General features: G+C 37.9%; 3 protein-coding genes across 3 annotated transcripts; all 3 read left to right on the forward strand.

The window, feature by feature from the left end:
* The first annotated feature begins 608 nt into the window (after positions 1-608).
* LOC114522837 lies at positions 609-5,476 on the forward strand. The gene is made up of 5 exons (XM_028543593.1): positions 609-674; positions 2,387-2,443; positions 3,234-3,417; positions 4,607-4,740; positions 5,120-5,476. Exons 3-5 carry the CDS (start codon positions 3,234-3,236, stop codon positions 5,297-5,299), a joined length of 498 nt encoding a protein of 165 aa, XP_028399394.1. The 5' UTR covers positions 609-674; positions 2,387-2,443; the 3' UTR covers positions 5,300-5,476.
* Positions 5,477-7,454: 1,978 nt separating this feature from the next.
* LOC114522836 lies at positions 7,455-12,249 on the forward strand. The gene is made up of 5 exons (XM_028543591.1): positions 7,455-7,720; positions 9,676-9,732; positions 10,799-10,955; positions 11,186-11,319; positions 11,692-12,249. The coding sequence occupies exons 1-5, from the start codon at positions 7,571-7,573 to the stop codon at positions 11,866-11,868; spliced, it is 675 nt and encodes a 224-aa protein (XP_028399392.1). The 5' UTR covers positions 7,455-7,570; the 3' UTR covers positions 11,869-12,249.
* A 4,131-nt stretch (positions 12,250-16,380) lies between these two features.
* On the forward strand, positions 16,381-25,043 carry LOC114522805. The gene is made up of 5 exons (XM_028543553.1): positions 16,381-16,649; positions 23,400-23,456; positions 23,950-24,130; positions 24,308-24,441; positions 24,969-25,043. The coding sequence occupies exons 1-5, from the start codon at positions 16,500-16,502 to the stop codon at positions 25,041-25,043; spliced, it is 597 nt and encodes a 198-aa protein (XP_028399354.1). The 5' UTR covers positions 16,381-16,499.
* Positions 25,044-26,794: the final 1,751 nt, after the last annotated feature.

Here is a 26,794-nt window from a genome sequence, read left to right on the forward strand (position 1 = left end):
GAAAAAAAATTCATTGTCGAGGAAGGTTGTTAAAAGCGTTAGGTCATCCATTGTTTTGCTTTATATGCCTCTGCACCGCTTTTCGTTTCAAAATTTGCAGAAATAAAACTTCTATTCAGTGGCGTAGCCAGCCTGACGATTTAGTCATGCTATGCAAATTTTATGTTATTATCATTATTCATTTCTTTAGAAATTCATTGTTTTCACAGTCGATGAACACCAAAATATTAGCATAGCATGACTAAATTGTCGGGCTGGCTACGCCACTGCAGTTCTATTGGATGGGTATAACTAACCTCCAGGAAACATTTATGGAAGAAGAATCAAGAATGTTCAATTTCATGAACAAGAGTTTAGAAAAGTGTAAGAATTACTTAATCAAGGTTAAGCCCACCGGCTTTTAAACAATCGGCCGCAGTATAATTATAGAAATAACTTTACTTTCTTTAACCAATCAGCATCCAGTAGTTTCATCATGCCAATGATAGCTTAAATTATAATTCGTAGAACAAACTCAGTTCAACATGGCAATGTCAAGAAGTACCGCTGTTGGCTCGATAATAACTGGTTGTATATTGCTGGGTTTTGCTGTCGTCATTGGGATCTGTGGCGCGATTATAGCAAGCAAATTGTCAGGCGATGCAGCTGCCTCAGCCGGTCTGTGGTCGCTTTATGTAAGTATTTGTATAATGACAGCTAATAAAGGTTTCTTAACCAATTCATATCTGAAATACCAAGAATTTTAGCAATCGAGTTTTTCCCTCTCATCATTTTCATGAAAATTAAAGCAGTCCTAATCTATATACATATAACATAACATAACATTGCATGCCATAACATAAAGCCTTCTCCGGAATTTGTGAAATTAAACAAGAATTGTGAAAGACGCCCATAAACATAGAAACGAGCATGATGTAAGGTAACGCTGTTGTTTTTCTTTTAAACGAACATTAAATATCTGTCGAGGAAGTATCATCGGGACGATGTCTAAAAATCAGAAGCGGTGGCCATACACGCCAAGCAATTCTATTTATTGTGTGCGCTTGTTGTTGTGTTTTGAAATTTGGGCTCTGCAAAGGCCGGAAATTAAATATGTTAGTATCATAGTCGCATTGTTTCAAAGGGAAATCAATTAATCGGCCCTTCAACTTTCAACTATATATAAATGACCATTGAGTTTGTAGTTAATATATCAAATGAAAGAAAGGGTTTCAGAAGTTACATGAACAATTTTAACGCCAGTAATATTATATAGCTATACGTGTAGCAACTGTCATCACAACGAAATTAATCACGTCGCGGTTGGGCGTCTTTTCTTGTTTTCTTTTAATATGGAATAATATTAATTTAAGACTTGGAAACGGCACTTTAGTTTACTTTTATACACACTATATATATCAATCATTATAACCCTATTATAACCAGCATAACGATAATATTGGGGAGCAGGGCATTTTCGTATAATCATGCACGATCTCCATTACATGCACTAATTCTTTACATTCTGTTAATGTTTTTATCGCCCACCTCCCCCGCTATAATTAGCATGTGGTAAAAATACTTTAGTAATGCAGTATACTATTGATATATAGTCGTGTAGAATTCGCCAAAGCACTGCCGTAACACTTACCAGTCACATATTAAAACTATTACATTTCGTCATCATGCACAGAGATTTAGCTCATGCATTAAGCCCGGTTTCCATTAAATCGTAATTTTCGTGAACGAGTAATTATCACCGATGAGAAATACGTAGTGCGATGACAATCGTCCATTACCGATTGATGGTACATTTTGACTGGTCTGGTACCGATAGCTCTGAAAATGTTCATTCAGAATTGATTTTATTCGTTTCTAAAAATGAAAAATTCGCGTCGCGTTAGTGAATCGCATCCAGCGTGTGCAGGGCTTTAATGGAACCAGGCATTACCGCAAAGTGCTCACCAACAGTGGACGACAAAAGAAAGAGGACAAATGAAAGTGTGAATTACGTGGTTTTAAAAATTGCACGTTGTCGTAGTTGCTGAAACTGCATTGTGATTTTCACCGCCCAATGTGACGGTGGATGACCAGTTGATGTGTTGATCAACTTTATTCATAATATTTAATAACGGTTTAAGAGGGAGAGAGGAAACTTAAAGAGGCAAATGAAGTCAATGCTAACTCGTATTTTCCTTGAATGCCATATTATATTAAAGTGAATGTATTTTTACCGCTGCAGTGTTGTGACTGTTGTCGTTGCCGTTGCCGTTTTAGATCGCCAAACTCTCTATTAAATGGATACCTAGTCGCGGCTACAAGTTGACCAGCCGTTTTAAACTGAATATGCACCCCTTTGGGAAACTTTCTGGTGATATTTTAAAAATGTTAAATATTTTGCCTTTAGTATGCTGTGCCAGGAATACTGACCATTGTTGCCGGCGCAACCAAAAGAGGTGTTGTGGTAAGGGAAAAGTATTTCGTTGCGACTTAGTGGCAACCTGGGGCCGGTTGTATGAAATCCAGGTACAGCAATCCAGCTATTCACAGGATAGTGATTTTTTCAACCGTTCTAAAAATGCTCGAAAAGCGATAACATTTCTTCTTTAGAACCGACAATGATTAGAGAGATCCTCGATTTAGGAATACTAAGATTGAATCAAAGTCACAGCAAACAACGGGCGATTTTATAGCGATTGAAAAAACTACTATCCGGTGGATAGCGCTACCCGGCTTTCATACAACCGGCTTAAAATAACTGAGGAAAATTGTGGCCACTGTAATATCATCGGCAATTGTAGCGTACTGTATGTACGCCGGGTCAGTATACGATATATACTGAAGTTTTATCAAGCTGACTGCAAGTAATAAGTGATTAATATTTTAGACTATATCTATAAGTAATTTTACCGGCAACTTTTGTTGCGATTTTAGATACAATTTTTTTTCTTTTGATAGATGTGATCGAATGGGTAACTTAGATATTGTAAAAGAACCCCTTAAATATCATATACTATGAGCATTTCATAACTGTTGACTCGTTTGCGTCTGTCGAAACTGGAAAGTCGGAGAACAAAAATTGCGAAGCGCCCTTAAGTGAGTTAGCGCAGGAGACTATGCATAGTTATGACCATGTGTATAGTTAGTTGTGGTCAATATGCTGTAGTACACTTCACAATCTCAGTCAGAGTCAAAATTTCTATAATAAATATAATGATGATTTTTTATTTTCAAAAATACTAAATGCATTTTAGATGGGCTTCGCCTTGTTCTTCAATATCATCGCAGTGATTGTTTCTCTGGGCGCTTCAGCGGCATTGACCATTTTAACCATTCTCTTAAATGAAGTCAAGGATGGAAATATGCTCTGCACGTACCACGGAGATACCTGCACCTGTTTATATCGCAGCGGATCTGGTGAAGTAGACTCCGTATCGTGTGAGTTTTAAATAATACAATCTTGGTCAGAAAGCTGTAAAACGATTGTTAAAAAATCATATGTTAGTGTTCGTCGTCTCATAAATTTTGATGTCAAGAAGAAAAAAAATTAAGAGAAAATTCTAGAGAGAAAAATATGTGAATTATCATATTATTGTGGATTCTACTGTGTCTCAATTGAAATCCTTTCACCCTTTTACGACACCACATTTGCTTTTAAAAGTTTCACTTTGACTAGCCGCGTGCAAAACACCCTTATTCCACTCATGAGTCAAGAGGATTTTTTTTATTTTGAGCAATAAACGTGAAAACAAGCTGTAACACTAAAACGAGGCTCCCAGACTATCTAATTTAAAGTGGTTCTAAATCTAAAACGATAGCGTACGCTGTGACTTAATTATCGTAATTAGGTGTAATTATCGAAAGGGTCTATTGTCATTACCAGAAATTTGCGACATGATAATTTGCATGTATACTAATTTGCATTTAACTTTCAGCATAATGGCCTTCAACTTTCACTATAAAATACATATAGTAAATATACAAAACCTAAAAATGCCGTTGACCTAGATCTTGCCCACTGTTTGCCGACCTCTGGATCAATAGAACAGCCGTTTCCCAACGTTTTAATGATCGAATTACTTTCCTTAGGTATTTCTACGTTCGGCCAAATGATTGTGAACAAATGTGTATATAGCCTTCGTATTGTTCAAGTTCCAGACAAGACTGATAATATTTTTTAAAGTGATTGCAGTAAAAATCCGAGCCGTTTAAACAATTTTTTTGGGTACATTATACGTCAATTCATCAACTACCTGAATCGAAATATTCGAATCAATGTGAGCGATTTTATAAGTTCGTGGACAGCACACGGACAAAACTTTGAGCAATATATTTTTAAATTTGGCCGAATGCAGAAATGCCCAAGCTAAAAAATCCTGTCACCAAAACGTTTCTAAACAGCTGCTCTACCGATCTAGAGGTCGGCAAACAGTGGGCAAGGGCTATAGGACAACGGCATTTTTAGGTTTTGTATATTTACTATATGTATTTTATAGTAAAAGTTGAAGGCCATTATACTGAAAGTTAAATGCAAATTAGTATACATGCAAATTATCATGTCGCAAATTTCTGGTAATGTTGATTTTAGTAATTTTTTTCTAAATAGGTTTTTCTTTACTTTCTACAGGGAACATGCACTGCGATGATTTCGACACAATTCATATCTTAATCATCGTTTGCCTTGTCGCTTTTATCATTCTGACTATCACCACCTTCACCGCGTCGATCTTTGGTTGCCTGGGTACCTGCTGTGCTCCTGCGGTGAGTATGAGAGCAGCTTGGTCTTCATGCAGGGGTACTTGTCAGTAGCGTTTCACTTGCCCCCAGGTCGCCTCAAAGGTTGATGCGTAATGCGTTTTTAAACCATTTTCTCGTTATTCAAGCACGTCACGGACCGACTCTGTGAACACGTGCATGGCCCCAAGAAAAAGCTCTTCTGTAATCACTGAAATCTCAATATCTTGTCCTACGCTTTGCCATATTCAGTAGCGGTGCTCTCACCAAAACTAGATTTTATACTTCTTCCACGAGCACGGAAAAGAGTAGGCTCAATTCCTGCTGGAAGACTCAAAGAGACACGGTTTGGTCTTCGTTTCTTACTTCTTAGCCAACCATGTTCATAATTATAATACCTTCGCAGGATCCAATTGTTGTGGTCACCGCCGGCGTTCAACCCCCCGGGGGTACAGTTGTTGTTGCCAGCAATCAATCGTCGTCTTTCCAACATGGTTACCCTGGAGGAATGCCGCCTGCTTATGGCCACGGCCAACCCCAAGAGTACGGCGACAAGAAAGGCCTTGTTAATAACATGGTTATTTGAATCTGTTCCTATTATCTTGATTTTCACGCGATTTCATGCGATTGCTTGTTCATCACAATCACATGCATAGGCGTTTATAGCTGCCCTATATATTCCATTCGTTTCTTTCTGCGTGTTCAAGCATATATTTTGTATCCCACAATGTAACCGTTACTAAATAAAACACTCAGATAATGATTTGGCAATCTTTCTGTTTTTATTCCTGATCGAAAAGCCGTTGTGATAACTTCTTTATAGTATGTATCTACCTCTTTTATAACGAAGTAATAATCAATAGAGTTCGATAATCGTACTAAACTGTTATAGTTTTATCCGTTTAATGGGAAACGGCGGTCAATTTTTTTTCTTCTTATTAGAGGAGACGACTTAGCGCTAATTTAGGAATCCAATATGGAGTCGCCTTTAAGAAAGGAGAGGGGAATCATTAAAATTTGCTTTCTTTTTAACCCCAAATTAAGAAATATTGTTTTTCCATGTTCTAAACATCAATTTTATCGATCTTTAACAACTGAAAATTTAAGTAAGTCGAGATCCACAAGTATGTTCCCGAGAAAGAATATTTTGTGATGGTCATCCTATGGGAAAGTGTACTTATTTCTAGTACATTTTTGAGCTTGTGGCATATGCTTATTCTTTGATGCGTGCAGCTATATAACTTATATTTCTTCTGTGTGTTATCTATTTTTGTATATGTAAATATGTTATCGGAGGAATGCCTCGCATGGGATCTCGTGTCCCGTTTGCATTTTCTCCGTTTGAACTGTTCAATAAATTTGATATATACACATTAATGATATTAGGTACCTTACAGTTCACGTTTCTGCTCGTTGCGCGCGCGGGTATCGGCAAATGTGCATGTCATATCTCGCCCGTAAATGCTCTAGCTTTATTAACATCGTCATCGCATTTTAGAATCGTGAAAAGACATGTAAATGTGTTACCTAACTCGATGAAGCTCATCGTTTTACGCTCATGGGTTTTTTATACTATTATCTATATAATTATTACATTGGTTGTAAAAACAATCTCCATATTGTATTTCTCGAATTGAGCGACACTAATCTAAATAATGAACTGAAAACTGAACCGTATGATCCAACACACTTCACCGCTTACATATCTGGCTATGTGTGGTGTATAACATCATCATCGTCGTTAAATACTGTCAAGCGTTAAAATATGCTAGTTTGATTTCGTTGAACAGCACGCTTCAAAGCAGGAAGTCAGATTTATCACAACTAGTTTTTTGCACAAAGTTTCAGCGGTATTTTTCAACATGGTAATGTCAAGAAGTACCGCTGTTAGCTCGATAGTCATTGGTTGTATTATGTGGTGGGTTTTGCCATCATCACTGTGATCTGTGGCGCAATCTCAGCCAGCAAGTTGTCAGGCGAAATAGCTGCCACGGACGGACTGTGGTCACTTTAGTCTTTATGTAAGTATTTGACAACTAAACGTCCTTAGAAAATTGTCATATTGTGCTCATGGAACCCTGACGAACCTGTGTTTAGCTGGTGACAGGACAATATACTGTATAGTCGATCAATCTATAAACCGTCTAAACACAGAAGAAAACTTCTCAAAGTTTAAACCCGAAGGCCATCGTCATTAAAATTAGACTATATAGCTACGTGTACACAATTCAAGTGTTCTCATGTTCGCTTTCGTCAAAACGGTCTCGAACAATGTCAGTTTATAATAGAAGTTGAATCTATAATTTAGCATATTGAGCATATTTTTCCATGAGTCATGTGAAAAGTAAAAATGATTTTCCCTTAGTGTGAGCGGTTTAGCGCATTAATCTCCCAACGATTGTCCAAAGATTTTATAAGTATATAGGTTGCGGTCACACTAGCGCTTCTGCTTGCGGATTAGCAAAGGATTAGCGTGCTTGCTTCTGACGTCATTCCAGCATCGAGAAGTGGGTTTTTTATACTATTAACTATTACATTCATATTTTATAACCTGTTAGTTTTTGATCAGGCTGTATCTGTAGATTATGTAGTTGGTTGATAAAGTAAAAACAATCGCTATATTGTCTTTCTCGAATTGAGCGACAGTGATCTGAATAATGAACTGAAAACTGAACCGTGTGAGCCCACACACCTCACCGCTAACATTTCTGGCCAAGTGTGGTGTATGACATCATCACCAATACTGTCAAGCGTTAAAAAATGCTAGTCTGAATTCGTTGAACAGCACGCTTCGAAGCAAGAAATCAGATTTATCACACCTAGTTTTTTGCACAAAGTTTCAGCAGTATTTTTCAAAATGGTAATGTCAAGATGTACCGCTGTTGGCTCGATAGTCACTGGTTGTATTATGCTGGGTTTTGCTCTCATCACTGTGATCTGTGGTGCAGTCTCAGCGAGCAAGTTGTCAGGCGAAAAAGCTGCCACGGCTGGTTTGTGGTCGCTTTATGTAAGTATTTGACTTTATGTAAGTATTAATCACGACTTTGCTTAAATTCCGTCGCGCCTACAGGCAGAATTTGCAAATTTTGTTCACAAAATCAGCGCAAGGTTCCTTCTAGGGTAAAAATATGGGCGAGAAATAATCAGATTGCGCTCTCGGAATCGTCTTAAATATGACGATCACCCTTCGTTTAGCTGGTGAAAGGCAATACAGCTAATTCAATCAGGCTTGTGATCGGTTGTCCTTTCGAAACCTTAAACTTTGAGCGCACCTTTTAATCCCTTAAAATCAGAAAATTGCTTTTGCAGTATGTTTTCCATCGTGAGGCTTCTATATGTCATGGATATTCTTGTTAAAGCCAAATTTCCAAGTGTAACAAGCCTAAATTAACAAAAAACCATGATCCCTTGAGCACTCAGAGTTTAACGTGTATGGTTTTGGAAGCACAACGTTAATTGAATCAGCTGTATAATATATTATCGATATATCTATAAACTATCTAAACCCGGAAGAAGACGTGTGAACGTTTAAACCCAAAGGCCATCATCATGAAAATAAGACTACATGCCAAAACGGTTTCGAAGTTGAAGCTAAATATTTAACATATTGAGCATATTCTCCCATACATCGTGTGGAGAGGGCATCAAAATCGATAAACTAAATGATTTGGCCGTATAAAGTGTGCGGTTATAACACACTAATTTTCCCGACCACGGTTCAGAGATTTTCAAGTAGCTACAGTTGATGCAATAATAATGAAATGATTACTCCGTTGAATTTCAAGTATTGTCGCGCTGAAATATTTGTATGACAAATATACGCCACAACACACACGAGAATAATGAGAATTTTTATCAGAAGCAGTTCTAAACGACCTTAAAACGTAGTTGCATGTCAGGCAGCCTTTTTATTTCAGCATTTTTGTGGATTGTTTTGATGTGTTGTCTGCACAATAGCATCATAATTGTATAGTGTAATAGATAAGAAATTTATCACCTTCTATAGTGCTTCATATAACGAGATTTTGAGTTCTTAATATACTATTCTATAGCGGTAGTTTCAGGAACTTCATGAACATTCTTTGTAACAAACGTGCAAGCAATTTTAGTTAGAGCTGATAAAACCACGAACTTTATTCACGACACGGTCGGCGACTTTTACTCAATAACAATTGCTACCCCGTTGTTGCTTGCTTATAAGTAATTAGAATTCAACATCTTCATGACTAGCTGAGTGACTGATGTTTCAAAAAAATTATATTGAAAGGGCAGCGTGACAGCTCGTTTTAATAACATTGCATCACTGAATGTGATACAACGACTAAGTGGATAAAAACTCTTCTGGACGTTTCGATAAGCATAATCATAATTAAGCATCAGAGCTATGTATTCTTTGTATAATTGCTTGGAAAACCGATTCGTTAAATAGGCGAACTTCCCAGATAGCTTCGCATCAAATGTAGGATAACGACTGTCTAAAATAGGGCGCGGACAAAAACACTTCTCAAGTTTCCTATAAGACACAGTATAACCTACTACGGAAGAAAAATGAGGAAAAAAACTCGAGAAAAATGTCGCCTATTGGAAAACCGCATAAATGGTGAGTTTCTGTAGATAGTCCTGTAGTGTACATCTGAATGAAGACTTCACAGAAAGTCATTCGTTTGCGGTCTTTCTAGGGATGAATTATTCATGCCGGCACTATTGAAGAATATCCATGCTTTAATGGCAACGAACAACTCTCATCAACTATAGCCGGATAAGAAAAAACCTCCTTAGAAACTGATTACATTCCAGATTCCACCATGCATATAAAGGCGTCCTAAATTTGCGGAACATTACCAGCATGTTGACAAATAGCTGAAAAATTTCTTGCGTTCAAATTATCACGCAAATTTAGGCTGCCTATGTTTCCACCGACGATAATAATGTGGCACTCGATATAAAATATTCTCGTTTTAGTACGCTGTGCCAGGAATACTCACTATTGCCGCTGGAGCCACCAAAAAGAGCATTGTGGTAAGAGGGAAGCTTTATTCCTTTTGGTTTAGACACAGGATAACATTTGATCAGTAACATGCGTGTAGCTAAACGCCTTTAAGTATATAGGTCCACCTCTTACGAACCGTAATTAGGGACCTTAAGCATGTAGGACGGCAACACGACGACGACGCGGCTGAAATTCTCTTTTAAATAAATGCTATGGCAAAGTTGTTGTTGTATATTATTAATTGTATCGATTTAGTAAGTATAAAGCGTTAAGAACATTGTGTTTATGTTTAAAGACAATTCTAACGAGCCTCATTCGAGGTATAGGGCTCGCTGGGTCCTGAAATGCACCCGTTTAGGCAAGACGTAAAAAACCACGTTTTCCGGTTGTAAACAGAACGAAGACGACTTCTAAAACCCATCATGGTCTTTAATTATTCATTTCTTTTCAATGATCTATTGTATTGATAGCCGTCGTCGTCGCGTTCGCGTCCTACTTGCTTAAGGTCGCTATTGTGGCCAACATTGCGGACAAGCATCAGCTTATTAGCCAAAAGAAAATTCATGCATTGACGTGCCAATATATTTAGCTTAATTAGTTCAGAATTTGTCACTTAGAGAGTACGACCTCAAAAATTGAAATCCTAATGAAATATTATTGGTCGTTTCCTGAAAAGATGGCGTGCCCCAAACGTATAGTAAAATCGCAGTTTGATCATTATTAACAGTTATTCGCCGAAGGTGTACCTCATCTAAATAATTAATGCAAAATAAAGATAAGCAATGTTCTTTAGCGCAGATTTTTAATTTTAACTCCATGTACTGGTTCTACGCCTTATTTTCTCTGAAAAAATTTGCTCAGGTGATCATCGTTAACAATCCGTGTCGATTGACTAATCAGAGTCCGAAATTTTCAAAGAATTTTCAACCTCAGTATATAATTATATACCAATTATTATATCAGAGACTAACGTGGTGATTAGAAGTTATATCAGCGACTGCAGGATAAGCGACAGCAGTATAGTTTATAAATTCCGAATATTCCCGATTGAAATTATATTGACAAAGAAATGGATTTCTTATTTTTTTATTTCAGATGGGATTCGCCTTGTTCTTCAATATCATCGCAGTGATAGTTTCCATAGGCGGTTCGATAGCATTGATCATTTTTACAATTCTGTTAAACGAAGTCGTAGAGGACGAATGCACATATTTTGAGGATACATGCACTTGTAGTTATGGTGGTGAATCTGGTGAGTTTAGTACAGAACGTGTGAAATAAAAATGTGTGTTATAAAATCATACAATCAAATGCATCTATATCGTGCCTGTTTTAAAACTCCCAGAAAACAATATTGAAGGCTATATAGGACAAATTTCATGGCGAAAAAAGTCGACGGGACTGTCCCAATTGTTGATGATTTCAGAATCAAAACATTATTTTATCTTAGCATTTTTTATAGTTTCTCCTTGCTTTCTACAGGGAACATTAATTGCGATGATCTTGACACTCTTCGCAATATTATCATCGTCTGTCTTGTATTTTTCATCATTCTGACTGTCACCACCTTCACTGCATCAATCCTTGGTTGCCTGGGTACCTGCTGTGCTCCTGTTGTGAGTATCGAAGCCGTTAGGCTTTCTATTTTATAAGGCGAACGTTAAACACACATTGCCGATCTGAATTTCTTGCTTTTCTAGATACATCAGCACTAGCCTTTGCTTTCTCATATCACAGCTCAATATCACGTTTCATATATAAAGCGTTTATGAATCAACGAAATTGTTACACGCTCCAAGATAAAGAGCGTAGTTAATTAGAACACAAATTAAGTCCGTCAACCCAATCTTAAGGGGTCTCTATTCTCGCCGCTTTTTTAAGCGAATTAGGTTCGATTACAGCTAGAAGACGCGAGTACCTGTTGGATCTATCCAACGATCATAATCCTCCAATCTTCCAGCTAACCATGATGTGTACTATTTTTATAGGACCCAATTATTGTTGTCGCCCCAATGCAACCTACAGGAAGTGCAGTTGTTGTTGCCAGCAACCAATCATCGTCTGTACAACATGGTTACCCTGGGGGCGCGCCGCCTGCTTATGGCTACGACCAACCCCAAGAATCCGGAGACAAGAAAGTCCTCGTTGATAGCATGGTCATTTGAATATGTTTCTATTGCCCTAAATTTCACGTGATCCCATGTAATTGTTTATTCATCACATAGACAGCTTATATTTTGTATCAGGCATATATTTTGTATCCCGCAATAAAACGTTAAAATGTAACCCTATTAACAATGTAACCGTATAACAAAAGTAATCATTTTGCAATCCTTCTTTTTTGACCCAGAAACGAATGAGCATTTTAACTTCTTAATAACATATAATTATGTATACCTTCCTCATTTGAAGATGTGATAAGCTATTCCTATCAAAGGTACCCAGTACGTATGCAGTCTATATAAATACTGAATTTATAATATACGCGTACCAATTTTGTAATATTTATCTTAAAAATCATCATTAAAAAATGTTTTGATACCGTAGTCATCTTTCAAGTTTTAAATGTACTCTCTTCATGGCCCTGCAGCGCTTCAACGACCGACAGCGAACGCCGAGGTGCCTTCTTTCGGGTGATCTCGTCATGCATGGATTTTGGCCAATCGCTCAGAGGGGTTGTGGAAATAAAAATCCATTCTGCAGTATTTAACCGATTATATATTTTATTATTCTTTTTAAAACCAATCGAAATTGTGTGATTATGTTTAAAAAGGTATAAGACTATAGCTCCGGCATAAATTTGGAACCAAAATTTATGCCAGAGCTATATTCGTCGCTCATCATCCTTACCATCAACACCTTCACGGTAGTATCAATCTTTGGCTGCCTGGGCACCTGCTATATTCCTAGGGTAAGTACCAAAGGCTATTCTAGTCACTTTCTTCCCTGAGGTGAGTGAGTGAGATGAAAAGCTGCATGTGTATATGCCATAGTAATCAAACCATGATGTATATTATCATTGTAGAAACCACTTGTTGTTGTCACCGCTGGCAGTGAAATTGTTATTGCCAGCAACCCATCATCGAAAAGGAAGCTGCTGGCTTTTGGTTATGGCCGGCCCAAAAAAATCAGGGTTAATATACGGTTAGCATCAAATGCGGTATAACAACTGCCTAAAATAGACAATATGTTCTGACAAAGGTACGTTTTGAATAAAATTCACCCGGGGTTTGCTAGTATCATTCGACGTTTATTAAACGCAGTGAATTAAACGCTATTAATTAATTAATAGGTTTCCTGAGTATTACTCAAATGGCTAAATTTCCTCTCATATTTCCTCTCATAATTTTCTCATTATGTGATCCGCCCTGTAATATCCGTCCCCGAGGACGGGTGAATTCAAAATTTAAAAACTTGGGCAAAACGAATACTTGGGACCAGTGGCGTAGCCAGCCTGACGATTTTGTCCCGCTATGTAAATTTCGAGTTATTATAATTATTCATTTCTTCAAAAATTTATTGTTTTCACAGTCAATGAACATTAAAATATTAGCATAGCGGGACAAATCGGCAGGCTGGCTACGCTACTCACGTTGGTCATATTCGGCAAATTTTCTCCCGGTAAAGAGGGCTCAGTTTTCCAGCGGTCTTCGCATAAAAAATTAAAAGCTTTTCGTTTTACGCTCTGCTCTCAATTTTGTGTAAGTTGTCCGCTGACAACATGAGCCCGCACGAGTGGGAGAAACTTAGCTAAGTTGGACCAGCGTGACTGCTTGGGACATGAAAATTCTACGACTGAATAGTAAATATCATAATCTTACTTTTGTGTTAATTTCGTAAATTTTCATCGCGTTTTAGGCGAGTTATCGCGATATTTCAACAAACAAATGTCTCACTCAATCATAAAGATGCATTGTGGAAAGTATGATGCAATGCCTTATCTTTGTAGCGTTGTATCTTCGTTTCTTTTCAGCCAAAAGCGACGGTTCGCCCACCATTTTGTTTATAAAATCCTGGGGCCGGTTGTTCAAAAGCCGGTTAACGCTAACCCAGGATTAAAAATGCCTAACCCAGGGTTAAATTTTAAACCTTGGTTGATTTACGTTGCACAAAGCTCGGTTAGCGTTAACCCTGGGTTAAAATTGATAAAAAAAATTAACCCTGCTAGCTAGGTGGTTAACTTTTTAATCCTGGGTTAACTTCGATTCAAAATGGATGAATAAGGAGCTGAAACACGTAAACACGTATAATTCGTCATGAATTAAACACTTTTGAAAGGTTTTACGAATAATTTCGACAGCAAATAATTGTTTAAGTTTGACTTCGTTCGGTTTCAGCTGATGTATTGATTTATTTATCTTCGCTTCAATTCAATGCAATACACGATAAATGAATACAACCGTACAAATTGAAACATCGTAATCGAAATATTTGTTTCGGATGCTGCTTTTGATTGGCAGCAAGTGGTAAGGCTATGTTTGCTCCTGAATTTTGAATAATAAAAGAATGCCTAAAATTTTAAAATAGATTGTTTATAATTTGCTTAATTTTGTTTCACATCGACATTGTTTATCATAGAAAATGGCCTTTCATTTCGAATCTTTCCAAAATTCCATGCACGGAAATTACTGTTCAAAACAACGTCCCTTCGACCCTGCCCTCACGGCATATAATCTTTCGACTGACAATATATCCTCGTCGGGTAAAGTTTTGACGCTCGTTTATTGACCAATCGAAAACGTTCTTATATCCAATTTAGTCCTTAAAATACATTTAATCTTAGGTTAAATATTTTAAACCTGGGTTAACTAACCCTACCGCTAACCCTGCTTTGAACAACACAGTTTTAACCCAGGTTTAGCTAACCTAGGGTTAAGGATTTTAACCCAGGTTTAGCACTAACCCAGGGTTAAATTTAACCTGCTTTTGAACAACCGGCCCCTGCTCAATTTTTGTACTAAATATCATACGCCAGAAGTACATATTTTTTCTTAAATGTGGGAATTTGCACAAACACTCGGTCAGGCGGAAATCTCCTTCGGGCGTCTTTCGGGCGTCTTTCGGCTGTATGTTTTGATATGTGTATCCTAGGAAACCAGATGCCCCGGAAATCGATTTACCGGTAAAAATCATTCAGACGACGTATTTTAGCTGATTTTCAGCCAAACATGTGGCTGTTCTTCGCAATTTTTAACGATGCGGTCGCATGTAATTTTGGGATTATGTTCAATCCGGACGGGGATAGTTATGAATTGCAAAAATAAATACATCAGATGAAAGATCATACTTTAAGCTTTCAAATGAAACCTTCTGAGTATTCATAGAGTAAATACTTGCTAAGATAACCTTGTGTAAACAGTTTTGTCCGGAAAATGGTAGAGACCTCGAGTACGTAAAAGAGTCAGCATTTAAGCGTTTTCTGGGAACTGGTCAAAGCCACCTTAATGTACAGGAAGCAGAATGCGCTTTCATTTTCATTATTGCTGGCTCTGATTTTAATGTATGAGGATTTTGTTGACATCGGATAAAATGAACGGCAATGGTATGGCTCATCATATCAGTACGTTTTACGTATATCACTTGCAATATGAAATTCTATGAAGATTATTTATTTTAATAGAAAGTCTAACGTGGCCATGTGACCATGTACAGTAGGAGGCAAAAGTTTGAGTCCAGTGACTGTATTTCATTGTTTTAGCAGCATATATTAATATTCTACAGAAAACTTTACCGATAAGTGAACTAGAAAAAAGTAAATAAGTAAACAGAAAAATACATGCTTTACAACAGCTATGAGATGTTATGATATTCATTTTTACGTATTTTAATGTGCAAACATGCATTTACATGTCATTGCTTAGTTCCCTCTTTTTGCTCTTGAAATGACCTTTATTCTTGCTCGCATAGATTCCATAGGTTTTTTAATGTCACACGTTCAATACCTTGCCAGCATTCGTTGACCACTTGCCTCAAGTCAGCCTGGCTGGCGGGTCTGTGCCTCGCCCTCTTCCGGTTAAAACGGTTCTACAAGTGCTCCATAGGTTTTAGATCTGGAATATGAGGTGGAAAGCCATGACAACGAGATCACCAGAATGAGTTTGCTTCTAAAAGATTTCTGGCACATAGAAGATCTGCTTGTGCTTAGGGTGATTATCATGTAGTTAGACGTGCGATCATCTTTGTGCCAGATGAAATTCCATGTCCTTGAAGAATTGGATGATACTTTTCTTTAATTAGGATCCTATTAAATCTTTCAATATTGCCAAACCGAGCATGACCAAAGCAGCTAAAAGTTTGCTTGAGTAGGATTTAGTTTCTTCGAACCTCTCCAAGGTTAGTTGCATACCACCTTTTTAATTTCACTTTTTCTGCGATCTTACGAGGAAAGAATCCTTCAATACTTAATGCAACTATTTGTCTTTGTGCACCATCACTATGCCCTTTCTCCCACCCATCTTGGGCAGTGTAAAGGAATGAGAACTTTATTTTGTTATAATTTAGATCATTAGGACCAAAACAGTGTGCAATTAATATAGTTTACAGTACTGAAACACTAGCACGCATGTCTTTACTCGAATACGCTGCCAGGATTTAATACTGGAATGCTACAACGACTGGACTCAAACTTTTGCCTCCTACTGTATATTTCCATCATGCGGTAAATTCGTGCACCAGCACGTTTATATCCAGCTGTGAATTTCGCGGAACAAGGACGCATCAAGAGCGAAGCAGGACGTTAACTCGCTGATAATATATTAATCATATACGCCTGGATTTTCGCGCAAAGTTTTTCAACATGGCAATGTCAAGAAGTACCGCTGTTGGCTCGATAGTCACTGGTTGTATATTGCTGGGTTTTGCTCTCATCACTGTGATCTGTGGCGCAATTTTAGCGAGCAAGTTGTCTGGCCCTGTAGCCGCCTCAGCCGGTCTGTGGTCTGTTTATGTAAGTATTTGACAACCGCATACAGTTAACGCACAAGAACGAATTTGTTCACCAAATAGTGTCAGGATGACAAGATCTGTCTGGAAGTACGTGTTGACGCGAAAACCTTAAAGCTACGATGATTAATTAATTCCTATACAGAATACAGCGTGGAATTTCATTAAATAACCATCAGCCAGTGTATAGAAAAAATAAGCGTTTTCTCGAGCGAAAGTTATTCAAACGTCACTCTTTTCTTTGAAATTTTTAGATTGTCATTGTATTTAATAAAACAACACAACTAAGACGAATTAAGCTTTTCTTGGCGTGTTCAGACAGATATGTTAAAATATGGACATTGATTGAGCCAAACACATTCCATTGATTCGAAAAAATTCAAACAACGCGTTGCGTATATAGTTTCAATTCTTATTATTTTAAACAGGGATGTATATAATTATAGGAACGGAGGTAGGGGTCACAAATGGCACGTCCCCACAAAAATTTTTCATGGGACCAAAAGTGCCCCTTTTGCGATGAAAAATGCCTTTCTGGAGAAGCTAATGTAGCTGTGAAGACTATTTTAAAATCGAAGGTGCCCTTTTTGTTTCTTACGTATTACGTATGTACCCACTTACACGTTGTAGAGCATAAATACACACCAGTATAACATCACACTATTGGTGACCTTGCAGATTTGGCAATCAAACCGTCCCTACGTAAATATTTTAGCTGCCAAGTATAAATTTACCATCCTTATTCATAAACCACAGCCCGAGTAATAGGGAATTTACGATTCATGACTGACGCGGCTAGGGAAGACGCGTTGAAAAGGCTTGTGTGATTCCGATTCAACGACGGAATTTTGTTAATTTCACTACGCTACGAACTTCAAGTGAATATAGAAAACTTTTTCCTTCAAAACTTGAATTTAAGTTCTTATCTTTTCTGTTTGATGAATTAATGCCTTTAACTGCTTTTTCTGTGGTATTCGATCGTTAAAATTAATCTCGTACAAATCAATTTGTTTATCACATTGTGGAACTGGAAGATTACTTAAAAGCATATCCGGGATTTCTGTAGAAATTAATAAACAACGAATTACAACCACAAACTCAACATTTTCTATTTCTTCTTGGCTAAACCTTTTGTGTTTCTAGTACAGAAGGCGCGAGGGCAATTTGGACTGCCGGCGTTTCTTTCTGGCAAAGTTAAATGTCGTACGTATTTAATATTGTCGAGTTAAACCCGACAATATTGTCGGGAAGAAGGAAAACTAAATATCTCGGCAAGTATTTGGGCCAAAGACCCCAAAATACCACCAAACGATAGAGCTTGACACGACATGGCGGAGTGCCAGGAGATTTTGCGCTCTTCGATTAACTCGAATGCCAACAGTAATTCCCAACCATCGGATGGAGATATCGATTCTACACAATCAAACAACGATAACAACGTCATTTGTGGTGAACTAAACTCCCACTTGAAACTCTCCTGGTCAGGAGATTTCGAATCTCTCAAACGATTTGTAGATTTGAATATTGATCTTAACGGTACTTGGAAATCACCGGGAGACGAGCGAAAATCCTACAGCAATGGCCAAACGACAATAATGTGGTGGAGAAAACAGAAGAAGCTCCAACTCAGTGGCAGAGAAGCCAATAGAATCAAAAAGCAGTTTTGTAACATCCTAATGGGCGAAGCAACGCTTGGCCTTGGCCTACCACGCTTGAATGACGAGAGCGGAGCAAGTAGCGAGCCACCCAAAAAACTTTCTGATCAGTGTTCATGTACTCAAATCACAACTGATCTCGACGGTATTAGACTCGATATCGAGATATTACAATCAAAAACCGATGCCCTACAATCTTTAGCAAACGTACAAGAAGGTCGTTCATTCCCTGGCCACAACATTAACAAATTTGAATTGCAAATGCAAGAATTCTCAAAGGAAACAGGAAAAATAAAACAGATGGAAAGAGACCTAATTGAAATCAAACGTATGGTCAATAAAGGAACAGGCGAACGACAGCTAAATCCGGATAAAGATCAAATTCCTAACATCATATTACTCGAAGATACGATACCCTCAACTTGCAAGCCTAACGAGGCCGAGGAAAATCCGGCAATTACCGCCCCCACAAATCCAAATGTCAAACAGGCTAATGATAACGACCATATGCACAAAGAACCCACCCCTCTTTCATATAAAAACAAAGGCAATACTCGAGCGATTAAAGATCAAAAGATGCAAATCAGGTCATATAGACAACAACAAAGCAAAGAATACACCCACTACCATCTGAACGAACAGCTACGTTCATATAAAGCGAAACACAGAGATATACATAAGAACACATATCCAAAAGAAACCAAAGTATCCAGTAACTACACTCAAACCAATCGGCCCCACATTTCTACAAAAAACCCAAAATCCCAAAAGTCCTCCTTTGGCTCGAGTAGACAGGACAACCGGCGGACTTTCCCACCAAAAGCCAACACTAATAACAGCGCTAACCGCCGGAAATCTGATCGCAGAAACAGGCCTCCTTTTCACCGGAGATTGACAAACCATACACCGGCCAAATATCGGACACGTGTAAACAGCCCACCACCATATCAGGTAAAACACCTAAGGAAGTTACCATCGTACCAATCACATTGCCTAAACAAACCACTTACCTACCAGTCATTGGGCCAGAACCAATTCCCGCCTTTCCATGTACACCACCCACAGCAGTCAACTCTGAGCCAACGTCCCCAATCACCCATTTACAAACAATACTTCCGCCAAGCCTACCAACCCATCAATCGTACTGTAGACCAGAATGGAACATGGGTCTAGATAACGATGCATGCCACGTCGATCCCTCACGAAATCCTGATAAAGTCTATCCGATACCTGTGAGGATTACGAATCACAATGTTAAATTAATTAACAAACGAAATACCAAGCAAAACAAGCTTTTACGAAATCCCAATATGATCGACATTCCTACCACTGAAGGCAGGTCTTGGAATGAACACTCGACCCTGAAAGACCTTAGTATAGAACGGGACACTCCGCAAAATTATAACATTTCAAAGTCCCCCCATTTCCGTCTGGTACACTTAAATATAAGGTCTCTACGAAATACCTCCCATTGGATCCAATTCGCCGAATTTGTTTCAAAGACAAGGATTGAGGCAATAACATTATCAGAGACTTGGTTAAACACAACCATACCAAATGCCGAGATCAACTTGGAGGGCTATAAAATTTATCGCCAAGACCGCCTCCACAAAAGAGGAGGAGGGGTAGCTGCGTACATTCGGAGTGATATTAAGGTCACCGTACTGAAGGAAATATCATCAGTTTCCACCGATTACTTCCAGCAGCTTTGGCTCAAACTTCAGACTAAAAAGTTAAGATCTATCCTGCTCTGTGTATCATATAGACCACCAGACTGCCCGCCGTCCTGCCTAGAAAACAACCTAAAAGCAAGTTATATGCAAGCCGCCATGCAGGACAAACCCATATTTATTTTGGGAGACCTCAATTGCAACACCATGAAGGTCACCGCTGAGACCACAGCATTGGAAAACTTCATGTACGAGATGAACTTAAAGCAATTGATCACTTCACCAACCAGGATCACAAACACTTGTGAATCACTAATCGACGTAATCATAACTTCATCACCCAACCTTGTCCATCAAAGTGGTGTTATGGACACACTCATAAGCGACCACCTACCAGTATACACCGCGTTAAACATGAAACTTCCTAAGCCATCAGTACAGAGCATCCTGACGCGAAGCTATAAAAGCTATGATAGTTCAAAGTTCATTACCCATCTTGGTACAAGATCACAAGAACTCATTTCTATCTTTTTCGATTCCAATGTCAATTCAAAACTCAGAAAACTTAATGATGTCCTCTCTACTACTTTGGCTGTCCATGCTCCAATTAAAGAGGTCAAGATTCGACGTCGATCCTGTCCATTTGTTACTGCTGACATCAAAAAACAAATGATCTACAGAGACCAGCTACATCGTCGATACAAACAGACACGAGAAATGGAGGACTGGAAGAACTTTAAAACAGTCCAAAAATCAATCAAATCCACCTTAAAAGTCGCAGAGAAAGACTACGTCCGCACTGAAGTTAATACACATAAAGACAAACCTGGGTCACTTTGGAAAGTAATTCATAGCCGCATTCCGTCTAGAGACAAAACAACCCCAATATACAGCAAAAACCAGGAAGAGGTTGCCAACGATTTTAACAGTTTTTTCCAGTCAGTAGGGATAACAGCCGCCGAAACAGCTACGCAACTGGCCTTAGATAATAACATCAATATATCTTCCATGTCTGCCTGTGAAATCAAGAACCTACAATGTCCGATCGAAGAGTCATTCCACTTCATACCTGTTACCTGTGCGGAAATTGAACGCATACTAACATCTATGCCATCAAATAAATCACCAGGTCCCGACAAAATCAGTATGAGAACTATTAAAGACTGCCTCCAAGTAATCTTAGGCCCCCTGACGGATATCATCAACAGTTCATTTACAACTAATACGTTTCCAGAAGCCTGGAAAATAGCAGAAATCATACCAATATTAAAAGAAGGGGATCACGAAATAGCCTCCAACAACCGTCCCCTCTCAATGCTCAATGTAATCTCGAAGGTATGTGAGAAAGCGGCCTTAAATCAATTCACGAGTTTTTTAAACCGGACCGGCCACCTTACGGCACACCAGAGTGGAAACAGAAAGTACCATTCAACGGAAACCCTCAATATATTAGTAAACGATTTTTTCCTGAACGCAATGGATAACAAAGAGCTATCTGCCCTTATTCTGTTAGATCTGTCCAAAGCCTTCGATAGCATCGACCACACAATATTGCTTCAAAAACTAAGCAATATTGGAGTATCTCGTAAGGCTCTAAATTGGTTTAGAAGCTACCTTTCAGACAGAAAGCAATACGTACGCATTGGCTCTCAGTATCAGAAACTCTTTCAATCACTCATGGCGTCCCACAAGGGGCAATATTGTCACCTCTGTTATTTTGCATCTATATAAACGACCTTCCAACAGCACCAAAAACAGCTAAGTTAGAATCATTTGTGGATGATTCGAAAATATTCATGTCCTTTCCAATCACGAATATAATCGATGCAAAAAGTAACATAGAAGAGGATCTTAAGAGGATTGCAACATGGTGTTTCGCAAATAAGCTGTTAATTAACCCTGAAAAGACAAAATTAATGCTAATAGGCACTCGACAGTTAATCGGAAACCTTACTGAAGGACTGGTTATCTCGTTCCTAGGAAAAGAGATCACACCTTCCTCTTACGCCAAAGACCTAGGGCTATTCATGGACAGTTATTTAAGTTATGATCATCATATACGACACGTCATATCATCTTCAATGGCAAAACTGTACCAAATAAATAGAGTAAAGGACAGCTTCGATAGCGAAACCCTCCACACGATTGTCAATGCCCTAGTGATGAGCAGATTGTATTACTGCTCTACGGTGTGGTCGAATACATCGGCAACAAACATAAAAAAACTCGAAAAAGTACAAAATTTTGCTTGTAGGATCATAACAAATACAAGGAAATACGACCACATAACACCAGTACTACAGGCGATCGGTTGGCTCCCAGTCAAGGAACATTTACAGTACAGAGATACACTAATGGCTTATAAATGCATGAACGAACTTGCACCGCCGTACTTATGTGACCAGTTTTTAAAACGAAATGCAGTTCACAACAAGAACACCCGGAATAAAGACGACCTTGACATTCCCCCATGCAAAACAACATCAGGTCAAAGAAGTTTTTGCTATAGAGCAATAAAAATCTGGAACATTTTAGATAAAGATTTTAAAAAACTACCTTTTAAAACATTTAAGAAGCACTTAAAGAAAAATATGTTAACAAATAACGTTAACGGAAACCTATCTTAGTTAAAGTATTAAAATCTTAGTATAACTATATAACTAGGATTTCTCTTAATTGTAAACATATTTTATAAACATAGCATAGTCAATAACGTAATTGTAGATAGAAATATACCTATTTTTAGCCTTGTTAGTACATACTGAAAAGCCCTATTGGGAGTATTTTATGTATATAATAATAATAAAATATAATAAATGTAGCTTGAAAAGACTATATAAATCGTAAACTCAAACTAGCATATAGTGATAAGCTGCACTTGTATTATAAGTCGAAACATGAGACAAAATAATAGTTTGCTTTGTTATCTCAAATTACTCACCCATAGCAACCCATAGCAAATATACTTTAGAAATTCCGTATTTTCTCGGTTTTTTTGTTCTCTGTTGTCTTTAAGACGTTTGCATTTTACATATTATCATTCTGTTATAATTCTGAGTAATTTTTAGGGTAGGATGTGCAAAAGAATCGGAGAAATAGCATTTTATAAGTTCTCAGCGATAATTGTTGCTAAGCGCGTGCTTACTGCGTGCTCGGAATGTTGTCATGCGGTTAGAGAAGGCGACAAAACTCCATGACGCCCTCCCCCTAGGGTAAATTTGACCCCATAAATCGATTCCTGAGATAAAATTGGACCAAGGGATCAGTTTTTCGGATTTTTTTGCCCGAATTTTTTTTCGATATTTGTATTATTGTGAAATAGTATTGCCGGCGGTTATCCACCGGTTATCCACCGTTTAAGTCAAACGTCTTTTGAACAACCGCTCCCTGTGGTGTATAAATTAATGTGAAATATTCTCGTATTTTTAGTACGCTGTTCCAGGGATACTCACTATTGTAGCAGGAGCAACTAAAAACGGTGTTGTGGTGAGGGGAAATTGTATATAATTTTTGCTTAACATGAATGCATGCAGCAGATAATAACCAGGGGCCGGTTGTATGAAAGCCGCGGATAGCGCTATCCACCGGATAGTGCATGGTTTTTAGTTTTAAAGCAAACAAGCGTTATTATAATTGTACTGTAGGAACTCAGCTAGAAGCCTTTCAGATCCATCTTTTTCATGTTTTCAGAGGCTTGTGCATGTTGAGACAATGAAATGTTTTCACACCATCTCCACACAACCAAATTGTGCTTATTTCGCAACCAGATTACAGTCATAAAATTGAATTAAATGCGTCACCATGTCTTAGCAAATATCAGTGATTTTACATACACCTGTATTTGTGTATAAGAATAGCGGTTTACACAATACCATCGTGTAATAATTAATTTTCGAGCTATGCCATAGCAACTCCCAAGATTCCTGGTTTATTTTTTATCAATTATAATGATAAAACGTTTTACTTATTTGAATTTTAGATGGGCTTCGCCTTGTTCTTCAATATCCTCGCAGTGATTGTTTCTCTGGGCGGTTCGATAACACTGGTCATTTTTACTGTTCTGTTAAATGAAGTCCTCAATTACAATAACTGTTCAACTGCTGGGAATACCTGCACTTGTATATACAATAAAAGTCCTGGTGAGACAGACAGTGAATCGTGTAAGGAAATGACGTTTTAAATCATAGAAGAGTTGTAGATCTAAAGTCTGATAGAAAGAGAAAAGGGATTTTGCATCTGGCAGGCGGCAAGAGCCGATAAAGTTTTTACCATTTGAAAATAGACATTTATGAAATATTAGTAATTTGACTATAAATCGCTCTTTTTACTTTCTACAGGGAATATGAAATGCGATGATCTTGATACGGTTCATGCCATAATCATCGTTTGTCTTGTTGTATTCATCATTCTTACTATCAACAGCTTAACCGCATCAATTTTCGGTTGCCTGGGAACCTGCTGTGCTCCTGTGGTCAGTATATCGGATTTTTTTCTCTTTTTTACATATATACGCACGCGCGCATGCGCACTCAAGCAACACCTGAAATCCATTCATCGTTATATTTAGAAAACTTTGAAAAAACTGATAGCTATACATGCGGTTAATACTGACCTCTCTATATATATATATGTTACTGATGTGGTAAACATTTGGGCGATTTTAGATTTGGGATCATATGTTGCCCAATAATAATATCGGCTACTGTATAATATCACAATTCTTGGATTATCTGACCAGCCATGTACGTATATGACCTTTGCAGGATCCAATTGTTGTCACAGCTGGCGCTCCAATGCAACCCACGGGCGCTACAGTTTGTTCAGCAACCAATCGTCATCTTCCCAACATGGTTACCCAGGAGGAATGCCGCCTGCTTATGGCTACGGCCAACCTCAAGCATACGGGGACAAGAGCGGACTTGTTAATAACATGGCTATTTGAATCTGCTGCTATTGTTCAAATTTTTCACGCACTTCTATTGCTTATTTGTAACATAGACTTACGGCTTAGAGGCTGTATTTATTCATCTCGATTATCTTAAGAATATATTTCGAAGCCTGATTATCTATTAATGATATATTTCGAATCGAACATTAATATAACGAAGGTGGTGATTGGGCAAACGTTAACATTCTGCTTGATTCATTTATGCAAAGCCAAAGGCTTGTTAAATTTTAAATACCTTTCTCATGCAACAAAAAATACTAAATAATAACAGAAATAAAGTTCAGGAAATCATTTTCTCTTTATTGGACTCATTTTCTTGAAAGGATTATTCTGAGTTCGGTTTGCTACTCTTCTATAGGACAAATAACATGAATAATAGCGCTTTTAAAATGGATTCCCTTAGTCGTTTTGTTGTTGGCTTCGGTGGACGGAATTTAAACAAAATGCCAGAGTGAAACAACCAAACCAGCAAAAAAAATTATATTAAAAAGCAGTTGATGCCTTATGCAATTTAGCACTCGGTGACATATTTATGGGTTGTTTTTAAGGCGAGCGCTATCATATCTTATATAATAACGTTAAGAATTCAAACATTTTCATTGGTCGAGAGCAATCATTTATAAGAGGACAGACTCACGGAATGACCTCACAGAAAATTTTAACGAATTTGATCAGTAATCTCTTGTTTTATTTTGTCAGCCAATCACATTTTAGCACGTGTCTTAAGCGAGTCAATAGCATATCGTCAATCCCAGATCACGTACGCGTGATATCTGCAAAATTTCTACTTTGAGAATTTTCCAAGTGTTGGGGAAACTATTTGCCTGTTTAATTTCGGAATTTTCTCGATTTTATTATATAAGTGCACGCGAGTGCATGGTCGCTTTTAATTTGTTCTTATCACAAAGACGTCATCCGTGTATCTTTATCTATTTGTTAAACATTTCATGTAATTGGGCAATTTGTGTATGCAACTACACTAGTAGAAAAGTATATTAATTGTGTATTTATACCTCAGTCCAAATTGCGAGGCCACGAAACAATGTCTCATGCGAGCGCCATCACACAGAAGGAAACCATATTCGAACGAAATCACCCGGCATCCGCCATATTGAATATAAATACGTTGTCCGTTTCACGTAAAACTCCCGAAAAACTTCTACAGATATTCATTTTTATACCTTTTTAAATCTCACTGACATGCATTGTCCTATACTAGGCCCTTGTCGCTGCCCTGCGGCCGCTGGTTCAAGTCCGTATTGATTGAGCCAATATTATCAAAGTGAGTGATAATACAAAGAACTGCAAATATAAAAGATTATATTGTCGGTATAGTTACCGTCTTCACTTACCAGCAAAACTAGGTAGTCTTTTCCTATGTTGTATTTACCGCAAGCCTTTAGTATATGCCTTTAGTACACAATACTGTCAAGCAAAGTAGGTTCTTTATTGAACCGCCATATACCAAATTGTTTGCATATAAAACATGGTGCTTCTCTGCAGCAGCGCAGCTTCGACAAACTGAGTTAATTTATTTCATGTTCAAGGTGGTCGGATTTGATATGGTAAACAAAAACACAGTCATGCGTAGCTCTTTGTTCCCTTTGTTTTCACCTTTTGTCTGACCATTTGTTTCCTGTTCTCGTTTGGACTCTAAAGACCGTTTCATGCGTCGTATTGCATCACTTCATGTGTGCCGAATTCAAAACCATAGATAACCATCTTGAATGCCTCATTATAAGGAAAATATGATAATTATACTGTATGTACATGCAGTATACAGGGTGTCCCAAAAACTATTTAAATTATCCCGAAAGACTTGAATTGTTAAAAAGACTTTAAATAGTAATTAAATGTAGGCAGTGACCAACTCGAA

The sequence above is a fragment of the Dendronephthya gigantea genome, unplaced genomic scaffold, assembly GCF_004324835.1.
Source record: "Dendronephthya gigantea isolate DGI-Jeju-01 unplaced genomic scaffold, DenGig_1.0 000024F, whole genome shotgun sequence".
NCBI classification, from domain to species: Eukaryota; Metazoa; Cnidaria; class Anthozoa; order Malacalcyonacea; family Nephtheidae; genus Dendronephthya; species Dendronephthya gigantea.